We start from the raw sequence: 23213 nt of genomic DNA on the forward strand, positions 1-23213 counted from the left end.
TAATATATTTAACTTTTTTCAATATATTCATTGTGTGCCTGAAATATTGACAACACTGTAGAGAATTAAAAGTATGTATTCTGTTACTCTTTTAAAATACAAATACCATTTTGAGAGTTTGTAAAAGTTAGTAATTGAGAGATCTACAAAATAAGTCTGATTGAGAGAGAGAGAGTCACAAACTGTATAACTCAACTGGTTGAACAAGTTAAGAAGCCCACACCGATCAGATAAACACAAAACAAACGACTTGGCCCAAACAAACCGAAACAGTTGTCTGTGGACATTTGATCGTAACGGTTGTTTTTCAGAGAGTGGATCTTACGTTGAAAAAAAAATTGTCGAAAACGAATTTGACATTTGGCGTTAAATAAATATTAAAACAAAATAAAACCAACGTACTCAACATCCCAGACTTGTTTTAACAAAAGAAAACCCCTAAGGCAAACCAAGTGTCTTCAAGAAAACAAATATTTATTTTGTCTTTTCATGGTGTGCAAAAAACATTACTTTGTTTGATTTTAATAAAACAAACGATTTGTTATCATTTATAGATTGCTTTTGCCACAACCAGTTGTGTTTATCTACAATTTTAACAAAGCCAAGTATTAGAGCTGTCGCATTTTGATTGATAACGTATCGCGTCAAAGAGCCGTGTTTATTGGCAATTTTTACCGTGTCGAATAAAATTTAAAAAAAGAAAAACAAAGAGAAACATTGAGCTGAGCTAATTTTTACTTGAAATATTCTGTGCCATTCGACGGGTGTGTGTGTGTATTTTGAAAAATATTGATTTGTGGCAAAAGTACTTTGCTCAAAATGCCGGTGAAATCATCTAAAACAACACTGTATAAATTACTAGTTTTATTCCTAGTAATCTCTGCCGTTGATCTGGGTAAGTTGTCGTCTGTCTGTTCTTTATTTTTTGTTCAGAAATTCTCTCCTCTTTGTTCATCATTTACGTATGTGTTGATATGTGTTCAGACGTTGAGTTTCCTTCCACATAAATTATTCGCCACCAGCTGTGGAGGATTGATTTTGTGAAATTAGCCCGATGTTGATCTCCGCCTGCTTTAAGTAAACAGCTCAAAGGAGTGTTACGAATACTTATTAGGGTGGAATGAATATTTGTTGTGTTATAATAAAATTTAATGTGTAGCACATAAAAATAATACGAGCACAACGTATTTTTGTATAAACAAATGGTCAGAAGACCCAAAAGTCTTCTTCCAAAATCATTGTTCTCACACCGAAAATCTATCTTCCAAAAGGTCTTCTATGCAAGAGTAGATCTTTACAGCAGGACAAACAATTCGGAATGTCTTATAGAAGGTCAAAAGGTATTCTTAGAAGACAAAAACTCTCCTAATAATATATTTGAAAATAGGAAAGTATTCTTCCCAATACTACAAAGTCTTCTGATGGAAACCCAGATGGTATTCGTTAAGGAGAACTTATAGAAAACGAAAAAATACCTTTCAAGAAAACACCAAAAATCTTCTCATCGAAGAGTAGGAAAGTTTGTAGTAGAAAATCAGAGAGACATTCTCAGAGAATGTCAAATGTTCTTCTTAAAGAAGGTCATATCTTCCCAAGGGGAAGCATAATATTTTCTTATATAGATCTTCCCAAAAAAAGGCGAGAAGGTATTTTCATACGAAGCCAGATAGTCTTGTCATAGGAAACCAGGAAGTCTTTCAATACACGACCAGAAGGTCTTCTAATAAGCTGTCTGAAAATCTTCTGACAGACGATCAGAGTGTACTGGGTGATATAAAAAAACTGCAACAAAGTAAAATTTTATTGAATGAAAGCAAAATATATCGGTAACAGCATCAAATTTTAAAATAAGTTTAGATTTCTTCGAATTGGTCAGGAACGGACAATGAAACCGTCACATGCTGCCCGAATGTTGCTCTGCGGTATTTTGGTCCATTTCCGGCGAAGCGCTAGCATGAGATGATCGACACTTTGGTATTTTTTAGTGCCAACCATGCTTTCCAAAATACTCCAGACACAATAGTCCAACCGATTGGTATCCGGAGATTTTTGTGGCCATTGTGCGCTGGAAATGAAACGAGGAACTTCATTTCTTGGGTGGCGCGTGCTGAGTCCTGTTGGAATGTCCAAGGTCTGCGGTCAAAATGTTTGCGTGTCGAAGGCTTTAATACACCCTCCAGAATATTTTCTCGATAATATTCGGCATTTCGATTAATATGAGCGTAGAGCGACCATCGACTGTTATGGCGTCCTAAACTATCACCGTGGCCGTCGCTTGAGTTCTGGTGGCCAACCGAAGGTTCACATTTTCAGCTGACTCCTTTGGCAAGTAAACACGTTCATTTTGTTTGTTTGAAAACAGCTGGACAACGAATATTTTCTCATCGGAGAAAACCAAATTCGGCAGTTCAGCACTATCGGCCAAGCGAAGCAGCTCTTTTGAGTCTATTTTCTTTCTGTTGCAGTGTAAGTTCTTGCACTTTTTGGAATTTTAATGGCTTTACCCTGAGCTCATTTTTCAATATTTGCCGAATGGAATATTGCAATATGTTTAGCTCACGAGCCGTTTTCGGCCACTTCGACGCGGGTTTCGATCAAGTCGCTTCTTTACTTTTCGAACCATTTCTGCTGATGTTGCTGTTTTCTTCCGTCCACTTCCTTGACGTCGGGCTACGCTACCAATATCACGGTAACGAGCGATGGTACGAAACACAAAAGATTTATTCACATTTAAATGCTGAAGTGCTCTAAAGATAGCCACTTGTGGTTTTCCAAATATAAAGAAAACACAATATCACGCTTAAATTCTATCACGAATAATTTTTTTTCTGGAAAATTCCCACCAAAATGGTTTTGTACGCTTGTAAACAATGGCTGTCACTGTAATAACTTTAACAGATGTCGGACAAGTGGCTTAGCAATCTGAAGTTGGTTGCAGTATTTTCATCTCACCCTCTATTCTAACAGACGACCAGAAGATCTTCTCACAGATGACCAAAAGGTCTTCTCAAACACAACCAGAAGGTCTTCTTATATTCGACCACATGGCATTTCATAGACCACAAAAAAGTCTCATCACAGATGATAGAAGGTCCTCTCATAGACGACCAAAAGGTCTTCTCATTGGCGATCAGAAGATCGTCCCATAAATGACCAGAAGATTTTCTTATGAGAAGGCCAGAAAGTCTTTTCATGGACGGCTAGAATGTATTTTCATATACGACCAGAAGATCTTCTCATAGACGACTTAAAGATCTTCTCATCTTCTCATAGACGTCGGAAGATTATCCCATAGGCGACCAGAAGGCCGTCATTAACACCAGTATTATCTTCCATAGTTGGTCGGAAGATATTCCTATAGACGACCGAAAATTTTTCTCATAGACCATTATATCAGAAGGTAAAATAAACGACAAGAATGTCCTCTCATGGACTAAGTGGTGCTCCTTAAAAGGATTAGAAACGGAATGTATTTTTAGGAAAGACGTAAAAACTTTTCCGATAACCCTTTCACCTACGAAAATCCCTACGCATATCAATGGAGCAGTAGAATAATTTTGTGAGTCTACACATTTATACACACATATGTATGCATGTATTGTTTCATATCTCAGCATAAAAATCCCCCAGCATAAAAATGTTCTTGGAAAATCCAACTAAGAGTCCCAGCCATGTTTTTTTTTTAATTGCACTATGTTTTAATGACGTCATTCCATTAAGCTTGTCTTGTGTTGTACGACCCAACTGTCCCTCCAACCATACAATGTCCACATAAGAACCCTAATGTCATCCACAAAGTGGCTTTAGACTTTGTTGTCATTTAAAAAAAAATGTTTCTTTTAATTATCTTTCAGCGTTTTGTTTGCAAGAAGACGTGTTATAAAACTATCAACTTGTAGTCTTTAATCGTGAAATTTACAACCACTTATTTGGACTTTAATGGGCACTTCTAGTGGTATTTTATGACATTTAGTACTTTTTGTAATTTTTGTCTTGCTATTTTTGTAAGGGGCAACACAACGCCGAACTGCATTCCGAATAAAGCATAAGACAAAAAAGAGATCATAAACTTGGATTAAAATGCTAACTTTTCAAAACAGACAGACAGGTGGACAGGCAGATTATAATTTTATAAAACACCTAAAAGACGGGTGTATTTTGTACAGAAAATTCTTTGTGTTTGTCTTACACCAAGAAATAGGAGGTATCAGTTTTCAAGTTGAAGGGTATTCAGTTTAATGATTTAAAAATAATAAAAAGCCCAACTGTCACAACAGTGAATCATGTTAAATTTTGTACACTATCAGTCAAAACAAGGTTAAACAGAAAGAAATTGTTTGCTTGATAACATGTTCTGATATGGCATGGAATTAATCCTCATATCATTTGATAACAATTCGATCGAACGTGAATTTTGTCCAAACATTCAACCAAACCCATCAGCCACCCACGCACTCGCCTGTGTTCACCTATTTCCATGTTAACAGCAATGATTAAAAAGCGTAACAACTAATTCGTGATAATTTGGCAAAAATGAAAAACTGAAAACTTTTAGTTCTTGGAATTTGTTCGATAGTCCCCCTTTCCCCTGGTTGGTTTATACTCATAATCACTGGCCCAAGAATAGCCACTGTGACAAACGTTTTACACATTAACGTTGGCGGCATACGCATCTGGGTGGAGGTAAAAATGTATGTTTCTTATTTTCGATTCTAGACATAAATGAGTCATCCACAATTTTTTTGTTGTTTTTGTTTTAAACCAAAAACAAAACAAAATAAAAACGGTAGCCATTTATTTGTCCAAAGACATGGGACACATCGACCGCACATTAATTCCAAATTTTACAGTGAAATTGTTATTAAAAAATTAAATCACATTTGAATATTAATTTTGTTGTTATTTGATTCCAAATCTTTCAATTGTTGGAAAGTATTTGAAATGCAACAGGTGTCTTAATTCAATAATTGGTAGGTATACCAATATTCAGCTCTCCCCAGTGATTTGGCTGGCTGGTTTGTTTTCTCGTTATTTACAAAAGTTATTTTGATTTATTGTAGTATTTCAGTTGCTTTCATTTGAATCAATTAATCGGATAATAAAATTCCAGATAATTACGAATTATATTATGGAACAATAAAAACCATTTTTATACTCTACACAACATAGTGGTAAGGGTATTATATATTTGTACATTTGTTTGTAAGATGGAGAAGGAAGCGAGATAGACCCATAGTTACTTTTGTGGATCTTCATAGAATCACTTTCTGAGTCGATTTATGCATGTCAATCCAACTCTCCGTCGTTGTATTTTTGTGAACAAAATGCAGTTCACATTTATTATCCGATTGAGATGAAATTTTCCAAACAATATTTGTTTGGCCCAAGGACGAACCCTATTGAAATTGGTGAGAATCGGTTTAAATTTAAATACCTTTGGGCCCATTCAAATCGACGAGGCTTGTCCGCAGGCAACATTCTTTGCGTCAATTGAATTTTGTATGGGAACAAATGCAAATCAATGCGAATAATCCGTTGTAAAGTGGACCGAGCCATGCCCAACTGCTGAGAACGGCGTTTTTGGGATGTTCTTGGGGACCTCTCAACACTGGCTCGTACGGCAGCGATATTCTCGGCCGATCGCCTTGGTCGACTTTTATATGGCCTCTTCGGATTAGAAAGAGCCTTACCAGTCGAAAATTTTTCGTATAAACGCTTAATGGTGTTCTTAGAAGGCGCACTTCTCACATTTTTTAATGTTTTAAAATCACGTTGAGTTTTCACAATTGACTTCTTCTGTTGAATGTAAATTTCAGAGCGCTCGCGTGGCGTGTATTGGTTCACGGTAAAAATCTGCTTGGACTGACGCTTCAAACGCGGTATGTCATTAAGCGATGTGACATCTCTGTCAAAAGTTATGGCGTTGCCAGATGGGTCCGTCGAATATGGGCAACCCTGTATAACTTCAATCGATTTCGGGTTAATTGGTCACCTTTGGCACGAATTATGGCCTTCAAACGGCCAATGAAACCGTCACACGCTGCCCAAATGTTGCTCTGCGGTATTTTGGCCCATTCCCGGTGAAGCGCTTGCTTGAGGTGATCGACACTTTGGTATTTTTTAGGTGCAAACCTTGCTTTCCAAAATACTCCAGACACAATGGATTGGTATCCGGAGATTTTTGGTGGCCATTGTGCGCTGGTAATGAAGAGAGGGATTTCATTTTGTAAGCATTCTTGGGTGGTGCGTGCTGAGTGCGATGATGCTGAGTCCTGTTGGAATGTCCAAGGTCTGCGGCCAAAATGTTTGCGTGCCCATGGCTTTAATACACTCTCCAGAATATTTTCGCGATAATATTCGGCATTTATTCTGATGACGATCATTTTGTTATACCCTCCACCATAGTATGGAAGGTAGATCAAGTTTGTCATTCCGTTTGTAACACCTCGAAAAATACATTTTAGACCCCACAAAGTATATATATTCTTAATTAGCATAAAATTCTATCTCGATTTAGCGATGTCCATCCGTCTGTCCGTCTTTGGAAATCACTCTAGCTTCCGAACGAATTGAAGTAGATTGATAAACGTTTACTCAAATGTATATTATGTCTGCAAGACTTTTGGTACTGAAAATGGGCTATGTAGGTCCACGTTTTGGTATATCCCCCATATAACGGTACCTCCTTATATTCGGTATTTGTGTAGGGTGTCATATACTCGGCCCGCCCGACTTTTGACCTTTCCTTACTGGTTTATCTATAACAGAATCCCTTATTACCTTATATTCTTATTCTTCAACGCTTATAGGAAGTAACTGAACTCTCCAATGGTCTAGGAGTGTTGTTTGATTTGGTATATGAACGAGATGAGAATCGTCGAAAAATATACTTTAAATGATATGAACCCATTTGCAGTTTATGGGTATTCTACAGAAATTTTTACAATTGCAACTACGATAAAATGTCTTTTACAGATAGAACATTTCACCAACCCAGTTTATCACTTTGCCTCAAATTTCTTTAAATGACGTATTATATTTCCACTAAATAACAACAAATAAAAATAAATAACAACAGAAAAAATTTTACTTTTCTTCGAATGCATTTTTACTGTTTGTTAAATGTAAATATGCAAATGCTGCTCGCTTTAATTTATGAACATTTAACAACGAAATCAGTTCATTGCGTTCAATTTTTTTTTTTGGAATCACAAACACGTTTTTTGTGAGTTTCGTTTCTGGCCTAGACAATTTAAAGTTGTTATCTTCTTATCGGCTTTAATTCATTTTCCTACAAAATTTTTAATACACTTTTTAATAAATTCATAGTAAATACCGACGACTGAATAATTCTCTTTTGATATTATTTAAATGTGGAATTGTTTGTGCGGGGATTTGATGTCTGTTTTTCATTTCTCTCTTTTCTTTTCTGATTTATAGACATTTTGGTATTAACAACATATTTTGTTTCGTAATTTATTTTAGGCCTTGCCGGTCCCACATCGGCAGTTGTGAAAGATGATCCGATTAAAGAGAGTCTGGAAGAACTTAATGACTTGAACGAAAGTTCCATTTTGAGGGTAAGTTGATTGTGTGTGTGTCTTGCTGTAGATGAAACTCCATAAATGTTCCTAATAATGTATGCGAATGGTAATAACTGATACAATCGGATTGAATTTAAGTTTCGGAAAACATGAAATGATTTTCATAGCATTATTTAAACGTTTCGGGAATAAAAATTAATTTTAGAAAAATTTTAGATATTTAAATATGTATGTTTATTTTGTGGGTTCGGTTGGCTTTTATGACAATCGTCATGTCATATTACCAATCAGCTTATATCGGATTTCCCATTTTATTTTGATGATTTAGTTTCATTTTGAAAGAAGGACTGGTAATAGGTCCGTTCGTTTACTATCCGCTAAACATTTACTCAGTAAGAAGTTACTTAGAAAAAATATGTTTTTTTTTCTCCCTCGAGAGAAAAAATTTGCGAAAAGTAAACAAACAACCGATCCATCGAAATGACTTTGGCGCAAATCTTAATAACAAAAATGTTTTGTTGTATTTATACCCCACGCCGCATAGTGGAAATCGTCTTTGTGCAATTGTTTGTAACATGGAGAAGGAAGCGAGATAGACCCATAGTTACTTTTGAGGATCTTCATAGAATCACTTTCTGAGTCGATATATGCATGTCAGTCCGTCTGTCCGTGTATTTTGTGACCAAAATGCAAATCGGATTTTTTATCCGATTGACAAAAAATTTTCCAAATAATATTTTCTTTGGTCCAAGGACGAACCTTGCTCCCATATGTATCTTTAACGGATTTGGGTTAATATACCAGTACCAGTCCGAATGACCTGAATTTGGGCACATCCGACCGAATTCAGTCTAGAAGTAAGTACTTCAAATTTGGTGAAAATCAGTTCAGATATAGCTATAAGTTTAATCCGATCAGATTTCAGATCCGATTTAATCCGATCAGATTTCAGATTTGGTGCCAGATATCAGATCAGAAATAAGTGCCTTAAATTTTGTCAAGATCGGATCAGATTTATATATAGCTCCCACATATATATTTATCCGATTTCAGGTTTATTTTACACAAAATGGCTAATATCAGACCAAATGGATTTAAATTTGGCACATCCGACAGAATTCAGCCTAAAAGCTAGTACTTTAAATTTTTTAGAAAATCGGTTCAGATATAACTATGTTTCATCCGATTTGGGGTTTTAGGTCCCTTACATGCGTAATACTCACCCCACAAGAATAATATTTGGTACCAGATATCAGATACAGCCCTGAAATACCTCTATCAAATATTATCGAGATCGGATCAGATTTTGATATAGCTCCCATATATATCTTTATCCGATATCAGGTTTATGGTGTCCCAAATGGCTAATATCATTTTTACTTTTTATATTTTCTTTACAAAAAAATAATAATAATAGAAGGAAAATTGACTTAGTGTGCACAGGGATACAGTCGGCAACAAATAACTATTATTCCTGCATCTCCAATTGATGTAGGCACGGTTTCACATTTTTTTTTATTAAGTTTGTCATTCCGTTTGTAACACCTCGAAATATAAATTTTTGACCCCACAAAGTATATATATTCTTGATCAGTATAAAATTCTATGCCGATTTAGCGATATCCGTCTGTCCCACCGTCTGTGGAATTCACTCTAGATTCCGAACGAAATGAAGTGTCTGCAAGACTTTTGGTACTGAAAATGGGCCATGTAGGTCCACATATTCAGTATTATCATGATTTTAGCGACATTATTCACCGGAATTGATTCAAATTTGGTATTTGAAGTTCGTAATAGATACTACAGCCTAAGACAGAAAATTGACTGTGCAGGTCCACGTCTTCTTATAGCGCCTATATAACGGTACCTCCCTATATTTGGTATTTTAATGATTTTAGCGACATTATTCACCGGAATTGTTTCAAATTTGGTATTTGAAGTTCGTAATGCATACTGCAGCCTAAGGCAGAAAATTATCTGTGCATGTCCACATTTTGGTCCATATAATAGTACCTCCTTATATTGATGATTTTAGCTAAAGTATTCACCGATTTTTTTAAAGTTTCGCATTTGAATATTGCAATTGGATTATGACAAACGTTGCCTATGCAGGTCCACGTCGTCGTTTAGGCCTTAATTAACAGAATTTTTAACGGTTTTTTTGAAAATTGCCAAATTTGTTCCAATTGCTGAAGGGTATTCAAAGTTCAGCCCGGCCGAACTTACAGCTTTTTTACTTAATTTTTTTGTCTTTACAAAAATAATGAATAAAAAAACAAAACTTTACTTAGTGTGAACAAGGATACAGTCTGCAGCAAATTTCTGCATCTCCAATATAGGCATAGTGATCCACGGATGAATTTTTAGCTCGATTTGACACCTAAAAAAAATAGCTCATCATCTGCTCTTAAATTATTTACATTTCTTCGTTACTTACTTTGTCCTTATCTATTGTTGTTAATTTTATTCCGCAATACATATAGATATGTTAAATTTGTTTATCCAGTAAATTTGTACAAATTATTGAGTAGACGAACACTCCTAAAGTTGGACTTATGAAGTTAAGTTAAGTCTGCATTGCCAGTAAGCAGCGACGATTTTAGACTTCAAAGATAGAATTTGTGACGCTATCGAATACAAATGGCAGCCACTTTGCGAATTGGTTATGTAAAATTTCAAGGGATATGGCTCGCTTCCCTATTTCGCTGATAAAGATTGTTAACGACATACCTTACTCTTTATTATGAATCAAACATCCGATTAATTATTCCAAAAAATGTATATTTTGGAATACCAAAATAACACATCATAATGAAAACTCTTTAAATACACTCACCTTACTTCAAATGTCAAAAGCTCATCCGATATACTGTAAACTTACTGTAACTGTTTTAGAAAATATAACGGTATAAATGTCCCAAAAATTAATACTCTGGCTAGTTAACGGACATAACTCACATATTATAGTTTCCGTTTCAAATGTAATGAATTTGACATTTTTGTATAAATACGTGACCAAACTATGTATACCAACCTTTTCCACGGCTATGTCATTATATTCCCAAAATATTTTCCATTCAATATATTTCCTTTGAAAACAAATTCAAAAAAAAGCTCATCTACTAGAAAATCATTCAAGATTCCAGTAGTTTATTTTTCAAAATATATATACTTATGTGCATTCGTGTCTGACAAGTTCATTGAAGATCGTGACCAAAGTACCTTTTGAAATAAAGCGTAACGTCACTTATTATAAATGTTACGTACGATGATGGGGCGCAGTAGCGTATTTACTTATGAATTATTACCGCACATTACTTCCGTGGGAAACTCACGAATTACCATTATTATGATGGGGGAGAGAGAGCGAGCGAGTGAGTAAATTTAAATAGTTCTGTTTGTGTTGAACTAACACAACAAGCAATAAAAACATTTGTATTCTTTAAAAATTACTAAATCATTTAGAATGAATCACTTTTCGATATCAGAATCAAATGAATGATATTTCTGTAAGAATTTTTTCATTATAAATTGACCCATTCCCAGCGAAGCGCTTGCTTGAGGTGATCTACAATTTGCTATTTTTAAGTGCCAACATTGCTTTCCAAAAAACTCCAGACACAATAGTCCAACGGATTGGTATCCGGAGATTTTGGTGGCCATTTTGCGCTGAATTGAACGAGGAACCTCATTTAGTAACCATGCTTGGGTGACGGGTGCTGAGTGCGATGGAGTTGAGTCCTGTTGGGATATCCAAGGTCTGCGGGCAAAATGTTTGCATGTCCAAGGCTTTAATACACCCTTTTGAATATTTTCGCTATAATATTCGGCATTTATTCTGATGCCACGGCCGATTAATACGAGCGTAGAGCGACCATCGGCTGTTATGGCGGCCCACAACATCACCATGGCCGGCGCATAAGTTCTGGTGGCCAACCAAAGATGCATATTTTCAGCTGACCTCTTTGGCAAATAAACACAATAATTTTGTTTATGTACAAACTGCTGAAGAACGAATGTTTTCTCATCAGATAAAACCAAATTCGGCGGTACACCACTTTCGGCCAAGCGAAGCAACTCTTTAGCTCTTTTGAGTCTATTTTCTTTCTGTTGTGTAAGTTCTTGCACTTTTTGGAATTTCAATGGCTTTACTCCGAGCTCGTTTTCGAGCATTTGCGAATGGAATATTGACATATGTTCAGCTCACAAGCCATTTTTCGGCCACTGTGAAGCGGGTTTCGATCAAATCACTTCTTTACTATTCGAACCAATTCTGCTGATGCTGATGTTTTCTTCCGTGCACTTCCTTGACGTCGGGCTACGGTAGCGGTATCACGGCAACTAGCGATGGTACGAGACATAAATGATTTATTCACATTCAAATGTTGGAGTGCTCTAACGATAGCCACTTGTGGTTTTCCAACCAAATATAAAGAAATCACACTATCAAGCTTGTATTCCATCACGAATAACTTTTTTTCTGAAAAATTCTCAATAAAATGCCTTTGTACTCTAGTATACAATATAATGAGCTGTCACTGGAATAATTTTAACACCTGTCGGGCGAGTGACAGCTGTCTGAAGTTGGTTGCAGTTTTTTCATTCCACCCTGTTATAACCTTACCACTATGTGATGTGGGGTATAAAAATTTTGTATTCCATCTATAGAAGATAAATAAAACAATTTTATCTTTACATGGTCTTCCTCCGCCATTAGCAGCTAAAGAAGCAAAAAACTTTAAATGCATGTCCAAAATTCCCAAAAAAGTCCACAAAATTCCATTAACCTCTCCAGACTTTATTGCATATGAAAATTGTTATTTGCATTGCTTATGCGAAAACGAAGAAATAGCCGCAGGAGAACATGGCAGTTAACACCAAAACCAAATTACAAGCAACAAATCACTTTCTTTTTAAACGATATCTTATATTTATTACCTTCCTACAACCAAGCCGTATTGAAATTGTTGTTGTTTGCTGTTGGCGTTTTGACTTCATTTAATTCAATATTTCACAACTCAAGGCGTTTCTATCTTATCAAGATTGCTGTCGACTGCAACAACAAAAACAGAACATATGAATGGTGTAAGAGAGCTCAACGCGATTTTTTTTTTATTAAAACCTTGTCCAAATTGTAATCATAAAGAAACAATATTTATTTATCTTCATGGCAGACATACTTACATAGTCTTGCATACACTTATTTACATTTGTATTGAGAAATGTACAATGATAAGGGGGGGGGGGGGGGGGGGGGGGGTATAATGTCACAAGATACAAGATGTTGTGCGCTTGGTTTGGTGGGTGATGAATTTTGACAATCCCAGTGAAATAAAAAATGAACAACAAATGAAAAATGAATGGTGTGTTATGAATTAAGTGTATCTATGGAAACCGTTCGCCGTCACCATCCTGTGATCGTACGCAATACCCTACAGATCAGGGTGCATGGGCATCTGGATTGTTTTTCCCAGGGCTTAATGTCTGTTTTTTTGTCGAGATTTTCTACCGCTTTTCTAGAGTAATCTTCAAATCGCGTCTTTTGTTTCGTTTGAAAAAAAACAAAAAAAAAAACAGAAAAAACCGGCATCAAAGGAGGTTAAGTCATTTCGAAGTACTCTGCACACACTCTTTTGAAAGAACTAGAAAGATTTTGTGTATATCACCATGAAAACCCATATCAAACATATCATCCAATTTTTTCCGATACTTTTCCAAATTTCTAATATATTAATTTTTTTTTCGATTTTCGGATAAAACTATCAAAAATATTCATTTTTTAACTAATTTCAAATAAAACAACAGAAAAATTTCAAAATTTCGAATGAAACATTCGACACTTAGCTTAAATTGGAAAAATTAATCGAGTTTTTCCCGATTAATCGAATTCGTCACGAAACTCTAATGTTTTTTCTGACTTTATTCCAAAAACGCCTTCAGAATCTTGGGCAATCTCACGGAATTTTGTTCCGAGTTAAAAAATCATCTATAAAGTATAATATTTTTTTTTATAAAATACAATATACAGGGTGAAATAAAAAAAAAACTGCAACAAAGTCAAACGCCATAATTTTTACATCATTTTTTTTTAAATTTTATTGAATGAAAGCAAACAGATTGGTTCGAATTGGTTACCTTTGGCACGAGTTATGGCCTTCAAACGGCCAATGAAACCGTCACACGCTGCCCGAATGTTTCTCTGCGGTATTTTGGCCCATTCCTGGCAAAGCTCTTGCTTGTGGTGATCGACACTTTGGTATTTTTTTAGTGTCAACCTTGTTTTCCAAAATACTCCAGACACAATAGTCCAACGGATTGGTATACGGAGATTTTGGTGACTATTATGCGCTGGAAATGAAACGAGGAACCTCATTATGTAACAATTCTTGGGTGGCGCGTGCTGTGTGGGATGGTGCTGAGTCCTGTTGGAATGTCCAAGGTCTGCGGCCAAAATGTTTGCATGCCCTAGGCTTTAATACACCTTCCAGAATATTTTCGCAATAATATTCGGCATATATTCTGATGAAAACGGTCGGCTTTTATGGAGGTCCACACCATCACCATGGCCGGCGCTTGAGTTCTGGTGGCCAACCGAAGGTGCACATTTTCATCTGACCTCTTTGGCAAATAAACACGATCATTTTGTTTGTTTACAAACTGCTGGACAACGAATGTTTTTACATCGGAAAAAACCCTAAATTTGGCAGTTCATCACATTCGGCCAAGCGAAGCAACTCTTTAGATCTTTTGATTCTATTTTCTTACTGTTGCGGTGTAAAATTTTGCACTTTTTGGACTTTCAATGGCTTTATCCCGAGCTCATTTCTCAATATTTGCCGAATGGAATATTGCGATATGTTCAGCTCACGAGCCATTTTTCGGTCACTGCGACGTGGGTTTCGATCAAGTCGCTTCTTTACTTTTCGAATAATTTCTGCTGATGTTGCTGAGGCCATATAAAAGTCGACAAAGGCGATCGGCCGAGAATATCTCTGCCTTACGAGCCAGTGTTGAGAGGTCCCCAAGAACATCCCAAAAACGCCGTTCTCAGCAGTTAGGCATGGCTCGGTCCACTTTACAACGGATTATTTGCATTGATTTGCATTTTTTCCCGTACAAAATTCAATTGACGCAAAGAATGTTGCCTGCGGACAAGCCTCGTCGATTGGAATGGGCCTAATAAAAACATGGGTCCGTCGAATATGGGCAACCCTGTATATGTAAAATTTGAACTTTGACAAATACTCGGAAATACACATGGATGATATTTAAAACCAATTAATTTTACTTCTGGATCCTACGATTTTGATTATCGGAAATGAATGTGTTCTATAGATAAATGATTTTTCAAGATCTTCGTATTAAGATTTTATTACTTATTCATATCCCTCATTGTTTTTTTTCTTTTGCTCCGCTTATCCTAACGAAATGAGTCATTGGATTATCCATTTGAACACTGAGACATATCTCCTGCCATTTCTCGTTTAGGTTTAATCATTACCTTAAAATACTGCTACTCATCGCTTTTACGTCACTTTTGCCAATTGGAATAAAAAAGTTAATCATGACAAAGAAATGGTTTTGAGAATTTCATTGGGAATACCTAAGGTCGTCCTAACACTTGGGAAAGGTGAATGCGTTAAACATTCTGTGAACTTATGAGTCATTAAAATATTTGAAATTTATTTATGTTCTCGCATATATTTTGTATTTTATTTGGTGCCGGCTGCTAACGATGATGATGGTGATGATGATCGAAGTAAGCATTTCAAATATTTATTTTATTGTCTGATATTCTGGTTAAGGAAGTTGAAGAAGCGTGCCAAAATTAAGCAGGCGCTTTATATACAAATTTGTATGTTAATATGTAGATTAGGGTGTTCCCGAAAATATAATGATTTCAAATATAATTTGTTCATTATTTGCGTAGCAAATATAACAGGTTTCTTGGTAACATTTAAAAGATATATTATAACAAATATATTATTATAGATTAATAGCTCATCACGAAAGAGAAATGGTGAAATAAATTTAGTTCACTAAATGTGTTCGAAATGTTCACCTAGTTTAGTGGTCGTGCGTTTTATTCCTTTGTATATCTTAAAATACGCAAAAATTATTTGAACAAGACCGCGTAAAGACACAAAGACAGGAAATAATAATTAAATGTATATTGCGACGTTTTCTCCGTTCATCTTTAAAACCACAGAAGAGTCAGTAACGTGAAAACCCACATCATCACCACATGTTCACTTTATAAGTTCATTAAACTTTCTATTTAAAGACTAAAGAAATATATAAACTGACTAATTTGATATTCATGTTGATTTGTGTGTGAATTTAATGAAATATATGTGTTTTACAATTCCATTGATAACACTTACATTCCTTTTTTTATAGATTTAAATACATTGGACCCAGATGGTATCAAAAGGATACAATGTATAGTTGAGACAGTTTAAATTTCAGTAAGACTATAGGATATATTTTTTGGATGTCAATGGGAGATAAAAGCGAATGTGTACAACTATAAAACCGTATAAATAATAGTGGCGCCCAATATTTTTCAAGAAATTGATTGTTGGCAAAACCGTTTCTAAAGTGATGGAGACATCTAAATATTTAAATACATTGGACCCAATGCAATGTATAGTTGAGAAAGTTTAGAATTATGGCTATAGGATATATTTTTTTGACGTCAATGAAAGATAGAAGCGAACGCATAGTGGCGCCCTATGTTCTTCAGGAGATTCATTATTGGCAAAACCGTTCCTTAAATGATGGTGACAGCCATAGTGACAGTTTAAATTTCAGTAAGACTATAGGATATATTTTTTGGATGTCAATGGGAGATAAAAGCGAATGTGTACAACTATAAAACCGTATAAATAATAGTGGCGCCCAATATTTTTCAAGAAATTCATTGTTGGCAAAACCGTTTCTAAAGTGATGGAGACATCTAAATATTTAAATACATTGGACCCAATGCAATGTATAGTTTAGAAAGTTTAGAATTAAGGCTATATGATATATTTTTTCAATGAAAGATAGAAGCGAACGCATAGTGGCGCCCTATGTTCTTCAGGAGATTCATTATTGGCAAAACCGTTCCTTAAAAGATGGTGACAGCCATAGTGACATTTTAAATTTCAGTAAGACTATAGGATATATTTTTAGGAGGTCAATGGGAGATAAAAGCGAATGTGTACAACTATAAAACCGTATAAATAATAGTGGCGCCCAATATTTTTCAAGAAATTATTGGCAAACCGTTTCTAAAGTGATGGAGACATCTAAATATTTAAATACATTGGACCCAGATAGTGTCAAAAGTATGCTATGTATAGTTGAAAAAGTTTAGAATTAAGGCTATAGGATATATTCTTTTTTGACTTCAATGAAAGATAGAAGCGAATGCATACAACTATACAACCATAATCATAGTGGCGCCCAATGTTCTTCAGGAGATTCATTATTGGCAAAACCGTTCCTTAAATGATGGTGACAGCCATACCAGTATTTTTTACCCTCCACCATCGAAATACACACGTTAGATCCAACAAAGTATATATATTAATGTTCAGCGTATAATTCTAATTCAGCGTATCGCTTTCCAAACCTGAAACTTTTAACTGTAGTGACTTTAAGTTCGTAAGGTTATAAATGTACCTCCTCATATTCGGTATTTGTACTATTTCTAAGATAATTGTTTAAAATTCGGCATATAGCGTTCATAACGTCTATACAGGGTGAGATGAAAAACCTGCAACCAACTTCAGACTGCTGTCATTTCTAAGCCACTCGTCCGACAGCAATTAAAATTATTGCAGACTCATTCTATTATTTACAAGCGTACAAAAGCATTTTGAAGAGAATTTTCCAGAAAAAAGGTATTTGTGATGGAATACAAGCGTGATAGTGTGATTTCTTTATATGTGGCTGGAAAACCACAAGTGGCTATCGTTAGATCACTCCAGCATTTTAATGTGAATAAATCGTTTGTGTCTCGTACCATCGCTTGTTACCGTGATACTGGTAGTGTAACCCGAGTTCAAGGGAGTGAACGGAAGAAAACAGCAACATCAGCAGAAATGGTTCGAAAAGTAAAGAAGCGACTTAATCGAAACCCGCTTCGTATTGGCCGAAAAATGGCTCGTGAACTTAATATATCGCAATATTTCATTCGACAAATATTGAAAAACGAGCTCGGGGTAAAGCCATTGAAATTCTAAAAAGTGCAAGAACCGCAACAGAAAGAAAATAGACTCAAAAGAGCTAAAGAGTTGCTTCGCTTGGCCGAAAGTGGTGAACTGGCGAATTTGGTTTTCTCCGATGAGAAAACATTCCTCGTCCAGCAGTTTGTAAACAAACAAAATGATCGTTTTTACTTGCCAAAGAGGTCAGCCAAAAAATACACCTTCGGTGTGCCACCTGAACTCAAGCGCCGGCCATGGTGATGGTGTGTGGCGCCATAACATCCGATGGTCGCTGTCCGCTCGTATTAATCGACCGTGGCATCAGAATAAATGCCGAATGTTATCGCGAAAATATTCTGGAGGGTGTATTAAAGCTTTGGGCACGCAAACATATTGGCCGCAGGCCTTGGACATTCCAACAGGACTCAGCACCATCGCACTCAGCACGCACCACCCAAGATTGATTACAAAATGAGGCTCCTCGATTCATTTCCAGCGCACAATGACCACCAAAATCTCCGGATACAAATCCGTTGGACTATTGTGTCTGGAGTATTTTGGAAAGCAAGGTTGGTACTAAAAAATACCAAACTCAAGCAAGCACTTCCCCGGGAATGGGCGAAAATATCGCAGAGCAACATTCGAGCAGCGTGTGACGGTTGTTTGGCCGTTTAAAGGCCATAATTCGTGCCAAAGGTGACCAACTCGAACAAATCTAAACTTATTCTAAAATTTCATGCTATTTCCGACATTTATTGCTTTCATTCAATAAAATTAAAAGAAAAAAATGTAAAAATTATGGCGTTTGACTTTGTTGTTTTTTTTATCCCACATAGGTCAACGTTTTTCCATCACATCCTCCTGATGTTCGATATTTCAATGATTTTACCCACATTTCTTATCGAACTGTTTAACATTTAAAATATTTTTTACTAATGCCAGAAGTGACGCATTGCCCTATATTACTGGAATTTTGGGATTAACACACATATTTTTCAATGCGTTATTTTCCAACTAGGGAAGGATATAAAATGTTCGGCATGGCCGAATTTAATTGACATCGCCAACATATGTTTGTGTTGGCAAAATATAACTCTGTTTTAACATTTTTTGTCTCGTCTAAACACTAGTTTAAATTAAGATCCTTTTCAGATTTTTATTAAGTTTATAAACGTCATTCTTCTTTTTTTTTATTATTTCAGGACTCTTCATCGATGTCCTCCCAACCTCCATACTCGCATCGTGATGAAGATATGTTACCAAATCCCAAACTAACCACCGTCTTTGAGAATTTCAAATATGATGTTGAAATTTTGGAATCTGGCGAAGATAAAAGTTCTGAGGTTTCCGAAATTGAAGAACGTTATAGGGGACCTTCGATTGTCATTAATACCGATGAATTTATTAATGAAAACATCGAAATGAATGAAGCCGATGAAGAAGAGAGAGCCGATAAAAAAGCCCTGGCCACAAGTCATTTAATATTGAGCATCATTTTGGTTGTACTGGCTTTGGTTTCCATAGCCCTATATACGGCTGTTGTTATATGGCGTAATCATATTGAGTAAGTAGATATTGAAATGTGAATTTTAACAATGTGTGGTAAATGAAAGAGATACGTCTAGTATGATCAACCACATGTCCATTTTTTCAATTTTATTGAATGAAAGCAAAAATATCGGAAATAGCATACAATTTAGAATAAATTTAGATTTGTTCAAATTGGTCACCTTTGGCACGAATTATGGCCTTCAAATGTCCAATGAAACCGTCACACGCTGCCCGAATATTGCTCTGCGGTATTTTGGCCCATTCCCGGCGAGCGCTTGCCTGAGGTGATCGACACTTTGATATTTTTTAGTGCCAACCTTGCTTTCCAAAATACTTCAGACACAATAGTCCAACGGATTGGTATCTGGAGATACCCTGGAAATAAAGCGAGGAACCCCATTTTGTAACCACTCTGAATCATGTTGGAATGTCCAAGGTCTGCGGCCAAAATGTTTGCGTGCCCAAGGCTTTAATGCACCATCCAGAATATTATCGCGATAATATTCTGCATTTATTCTAATGCCACGGTCGATTAATACAAGCGGAGAGCGATATTTAGCTGTTATGGCGGCCCACTCCATCACCATGGCCGGCGCTTGAGTTCTGGTGGCCAACCGAAGGTGTACATTTTTAGCTGATCTCTTTGGAAAGTAAACACGATCATTTTCTTTGTTTACAAACTGCTGGACAAAAAATGTTTTCTATTCGCAGAAAACCAAATTCGGCAGGTCATAATTTTCGGCAAAACGAAGCAACTTTTTAGCTCTTTTGAGTCTATTTTCTTTCTGTTGCGGTGAAAGTTCTTGTACTTTTTTGAATTTCAATGGCTTTACCCCGAGCTCATTTTTCAATATTTGACGAATGGAATACTGCGATGTGTTCAGCTCACGAGCCATTTTTCGGCCACTTTACTTTTTGAACAATTTTTGCTGATGTTGCTGTTTTCTTCCGTCCACTTTCTTGACGTCGGTCTACGCTACCAGTGTCACGGTAACGAGCGATGGTACGAGACATAAAAGATTTATTCACACTTAAATGCTGGAGTGCTCTAACGATAGCCACTTGTGGTTTTTCAACCAAAAATATAAAGAAATCACACTATCACGCTTGAATTCCATCGCGAATAACTTTTTTCTGGAAAATTCTCATCAAAATGTTTTTGTACGCTTGTAAACAATATAATGAGCTGTGACTGTAAACATTTTAACAGCTGTCGGACGAGTGGCTTAGAAATGACAGCAGTCTGAAGTTGGTTGCAGTTTTTTCATCTCAACCTGTATATGCTGTTATTTGCACATCCTATTTTGTAAAAATGAGCTTGTAGGGCCAGGTGGCCCATAAGGATGCCTATTAAGCCACCTACCTCTTTCTTACCTAGTTCTTAAAGGTTCTTCGTTTTTACTGCATTGGGATCTCCCCTTAGGATTTTTGTGTGGGTTTCACAGGAATATGTTTTTCTTACGTGACACATTAAGCGGCATTGTGTTGTCCAAGTTTACTATCGCTAATTGCATGCCTGCTTTGTTAAGAGAGTTTGCTCGCATGATCATGAAAGGTGCTGAGCCGTGTTGAGAATAGTTGTCGATTGAGTGTTTACCTCCAAGTTTTTGATTTTACAGCCTTGGAAGTTATAGCATTTATTGCGATCTTACTGTCCGTTATGGCATTACGCCACGTCTCGTATTGGCATTACGCCAGATACTCTGCAAACGCCCGGACCTTCGCTTGAAGTATCGTATTATGATCGGGCAAGAGAAAAGAGGGTACGGTATAGGTTTTCAATAAAAAGTCCCAGTCCCCCTCTAAACCTAGTACCGAGACGTCTGTGTAACATCTGTCTCCAGTATGCATTTGTGCTAGGAATCCGACGATCCACGAGTCTGTGGTAGGAATTAATGTCATATGAGGCAGCTACAATTTTTGAAGTTTCCGATCCGATATAATGTTTTTCATTGACTCTCCCATTGTTACCCATAACTATTTTTAATGGTATGCCTCGTGGCTTCTTAATATCTGTAAAATGGTCTCTAAATCCCTGGATGGTGTTTTCCTCATTGCACCGCAAGCACATTCGTTGAACTTTCTGTAACATTTAAGTATAACATTTTTATGTAGACTTTTCAATAACTTCTATTTAAGTCCGGATCAATCACTGTTTATTATTCCATTGTTTTTAAAACCTAAAGAATAAACAACATGAGCACCCCTTGTTGTCTCTCTTTCTATCTCTCTCTCTCTCTCTCTCTCCCTCTCTATAGTTCAATACATCGCAAGCTGTCACTTGGAAATTCCCTTGTTTCCATTTGATTTAGTTTATATTGTTAATTGATGTTAATTCATTTTAATTAAATTAATTTTCTTCTCTTAATCGTTTCATTTCAGACAACGTTATGGCATGCGCGAATTACTAGTCACCAATGATAATCAAGATTATTGGCCTCAACATATGACAGATACATCAGCAGCCGCTATTCCACAATCACAACAACAACCGCAGCAGCATCCACACTTGCCCCCCTCATCACCACAACATCAAAGTGCATAGAGCAATCTTAGTATTACAGCAAAAAAAAAAAAAAAAAAAAAAAAAAAAAAAAAAAATTTCATCGTAATCGCCGTTGGATATGATTTAAGTTGAATTGAAACACAAAAATTGAAATGCAATTACGTACGTTGTTCATACGAGTACGAGTATTTCATTGCAACCAGTCACATTTTTTAGACGGAAACAAAATCAATCCGAGGGGAAAGTTTTTTATTTTCATCACAAATCGCCAATTCAACAGAAACAAACAAAAAATTCCCAAGTAGTTTAGTTCGATAATTTATTCTGATACGATAATTGTTTTGTTTAGTTCGTAGTTCGTCGTCGTATGTTTAAATAAGGAATGCATTTCAGTCTGCGCCTTCGATTTGGAAAGGAAAAGTCAGTTCAGATGTCATCATGTAATGCCTTGCGAGGCCTTATATGGCTGATATCTGGATTTTGTTGTTGTAATGTAGTTAGTAAGCCTGTGATATAATTTATACAAGAAAAAAAAAAAAAAACAAAACAATATTGGCTTTTACGTTGAAATTTAAAATAATTATTCGCAACAATGTAGCCCAGTATTGAAATGAATTCTTACTCTAGGTAGTGTTTAACCGAAACAGAATGACAAATAAATTAATTTTTGTACTGTAATATTATGTATTTTTTTAAGATAATTTTTTATAATAAAATTTAGATATTAAGAAAAATCAAACATTTGTTTTCCTCTATCCACAGACAATATAGACGAAATAATGATTCGGAAATCCTTGCAGTAGGTTTCGCCATGTGTATTCCTGGATGGAACGTTCCAACATTGCACATTGTAATAATTACTGAATGCATCCTCTCTATCCTATCGGGAAATTAGAAATAATCGCTCACAGACGTGTAAAGTAAAAAAGTGAAAATCGCTCGAATTCGAACAAGAGCTAGTTTGCTTTACTCGTTTTCAATTTGGAGTAAGTTCGATTGAATTAATGCAGATTTTGTCGCCAAATCTATTAACAACTAAGCAACTGCTAAGTGGGCTCTGCGTCTCAATGAACTGGGACAATGGCGGAGTCAGCCCTTTGGACACTCCGTAATTTTCAAGTATGTGGAAAGCATAGGAAATCAGGCTATAGCTAGCGATTTTATATCACCTAGGCATAGTATTGAACTACTTGATGTCCATATACATAACAGAGACATCTGGACCCGCGACACTCCACCTTTTAACGGTATAGCTGCCTACACTTTTCAGGCAGAAATCTTTGCTCTCAGGAAGGCCATAGAGCAGCTGGCAAATAGAATCAATGAACTGAACGGACCGGTGACTATATGTATATGTCGATAGTCAAGCGGCCCTGACGGCTCTAAATTCATTTACAATATATATCTTTGACAGTT

At 36.1% G+C, this 23213-nt stretch overlaps 1 protein-coding gene across 1 annotated transcript; it reads left to right on the forward strand.

Moving 5' to 3' along the window:
- Positions 1-268: 268 nt before the first annotated feature.
- On the forward strand, positions 269-22347 carry LOC131800905 (uncharacterized). The gene is made up of 4 exons (XM_059118775.1): positions 269-895; positions 7486-7580; positions 18943-19304; positions 21674-22347. The coding sequence occupies exons 1-4, from the start codon at positions 820-822 to the stop codon at positions 21834-21836; spliced, it is 696 nt and encodes a 231-aa protein (XP_058974758.1). The 5' UTR covers positions 269-819; the 3' UTR covers positions 21837-22347.
- The last annotated feature ends 866 nt before the right edge of the window (positions 22348-23213 follow it).

This window comes from Musca domestica, unplaced genomic scaffold (assembly GCF_030504385.1).
Source record: "Musca domestica strain aabys unplaced genomic scaffold, Musca_domestica.polishedcontigs.V.1.1 130, whole genome shotgun sequence".
NCBI classification, from domain to species: Eukaryota; Metazoa; Arthropoda; class Insecta; order Diptera; family Muscidae; genus Musca; species Musca domestica.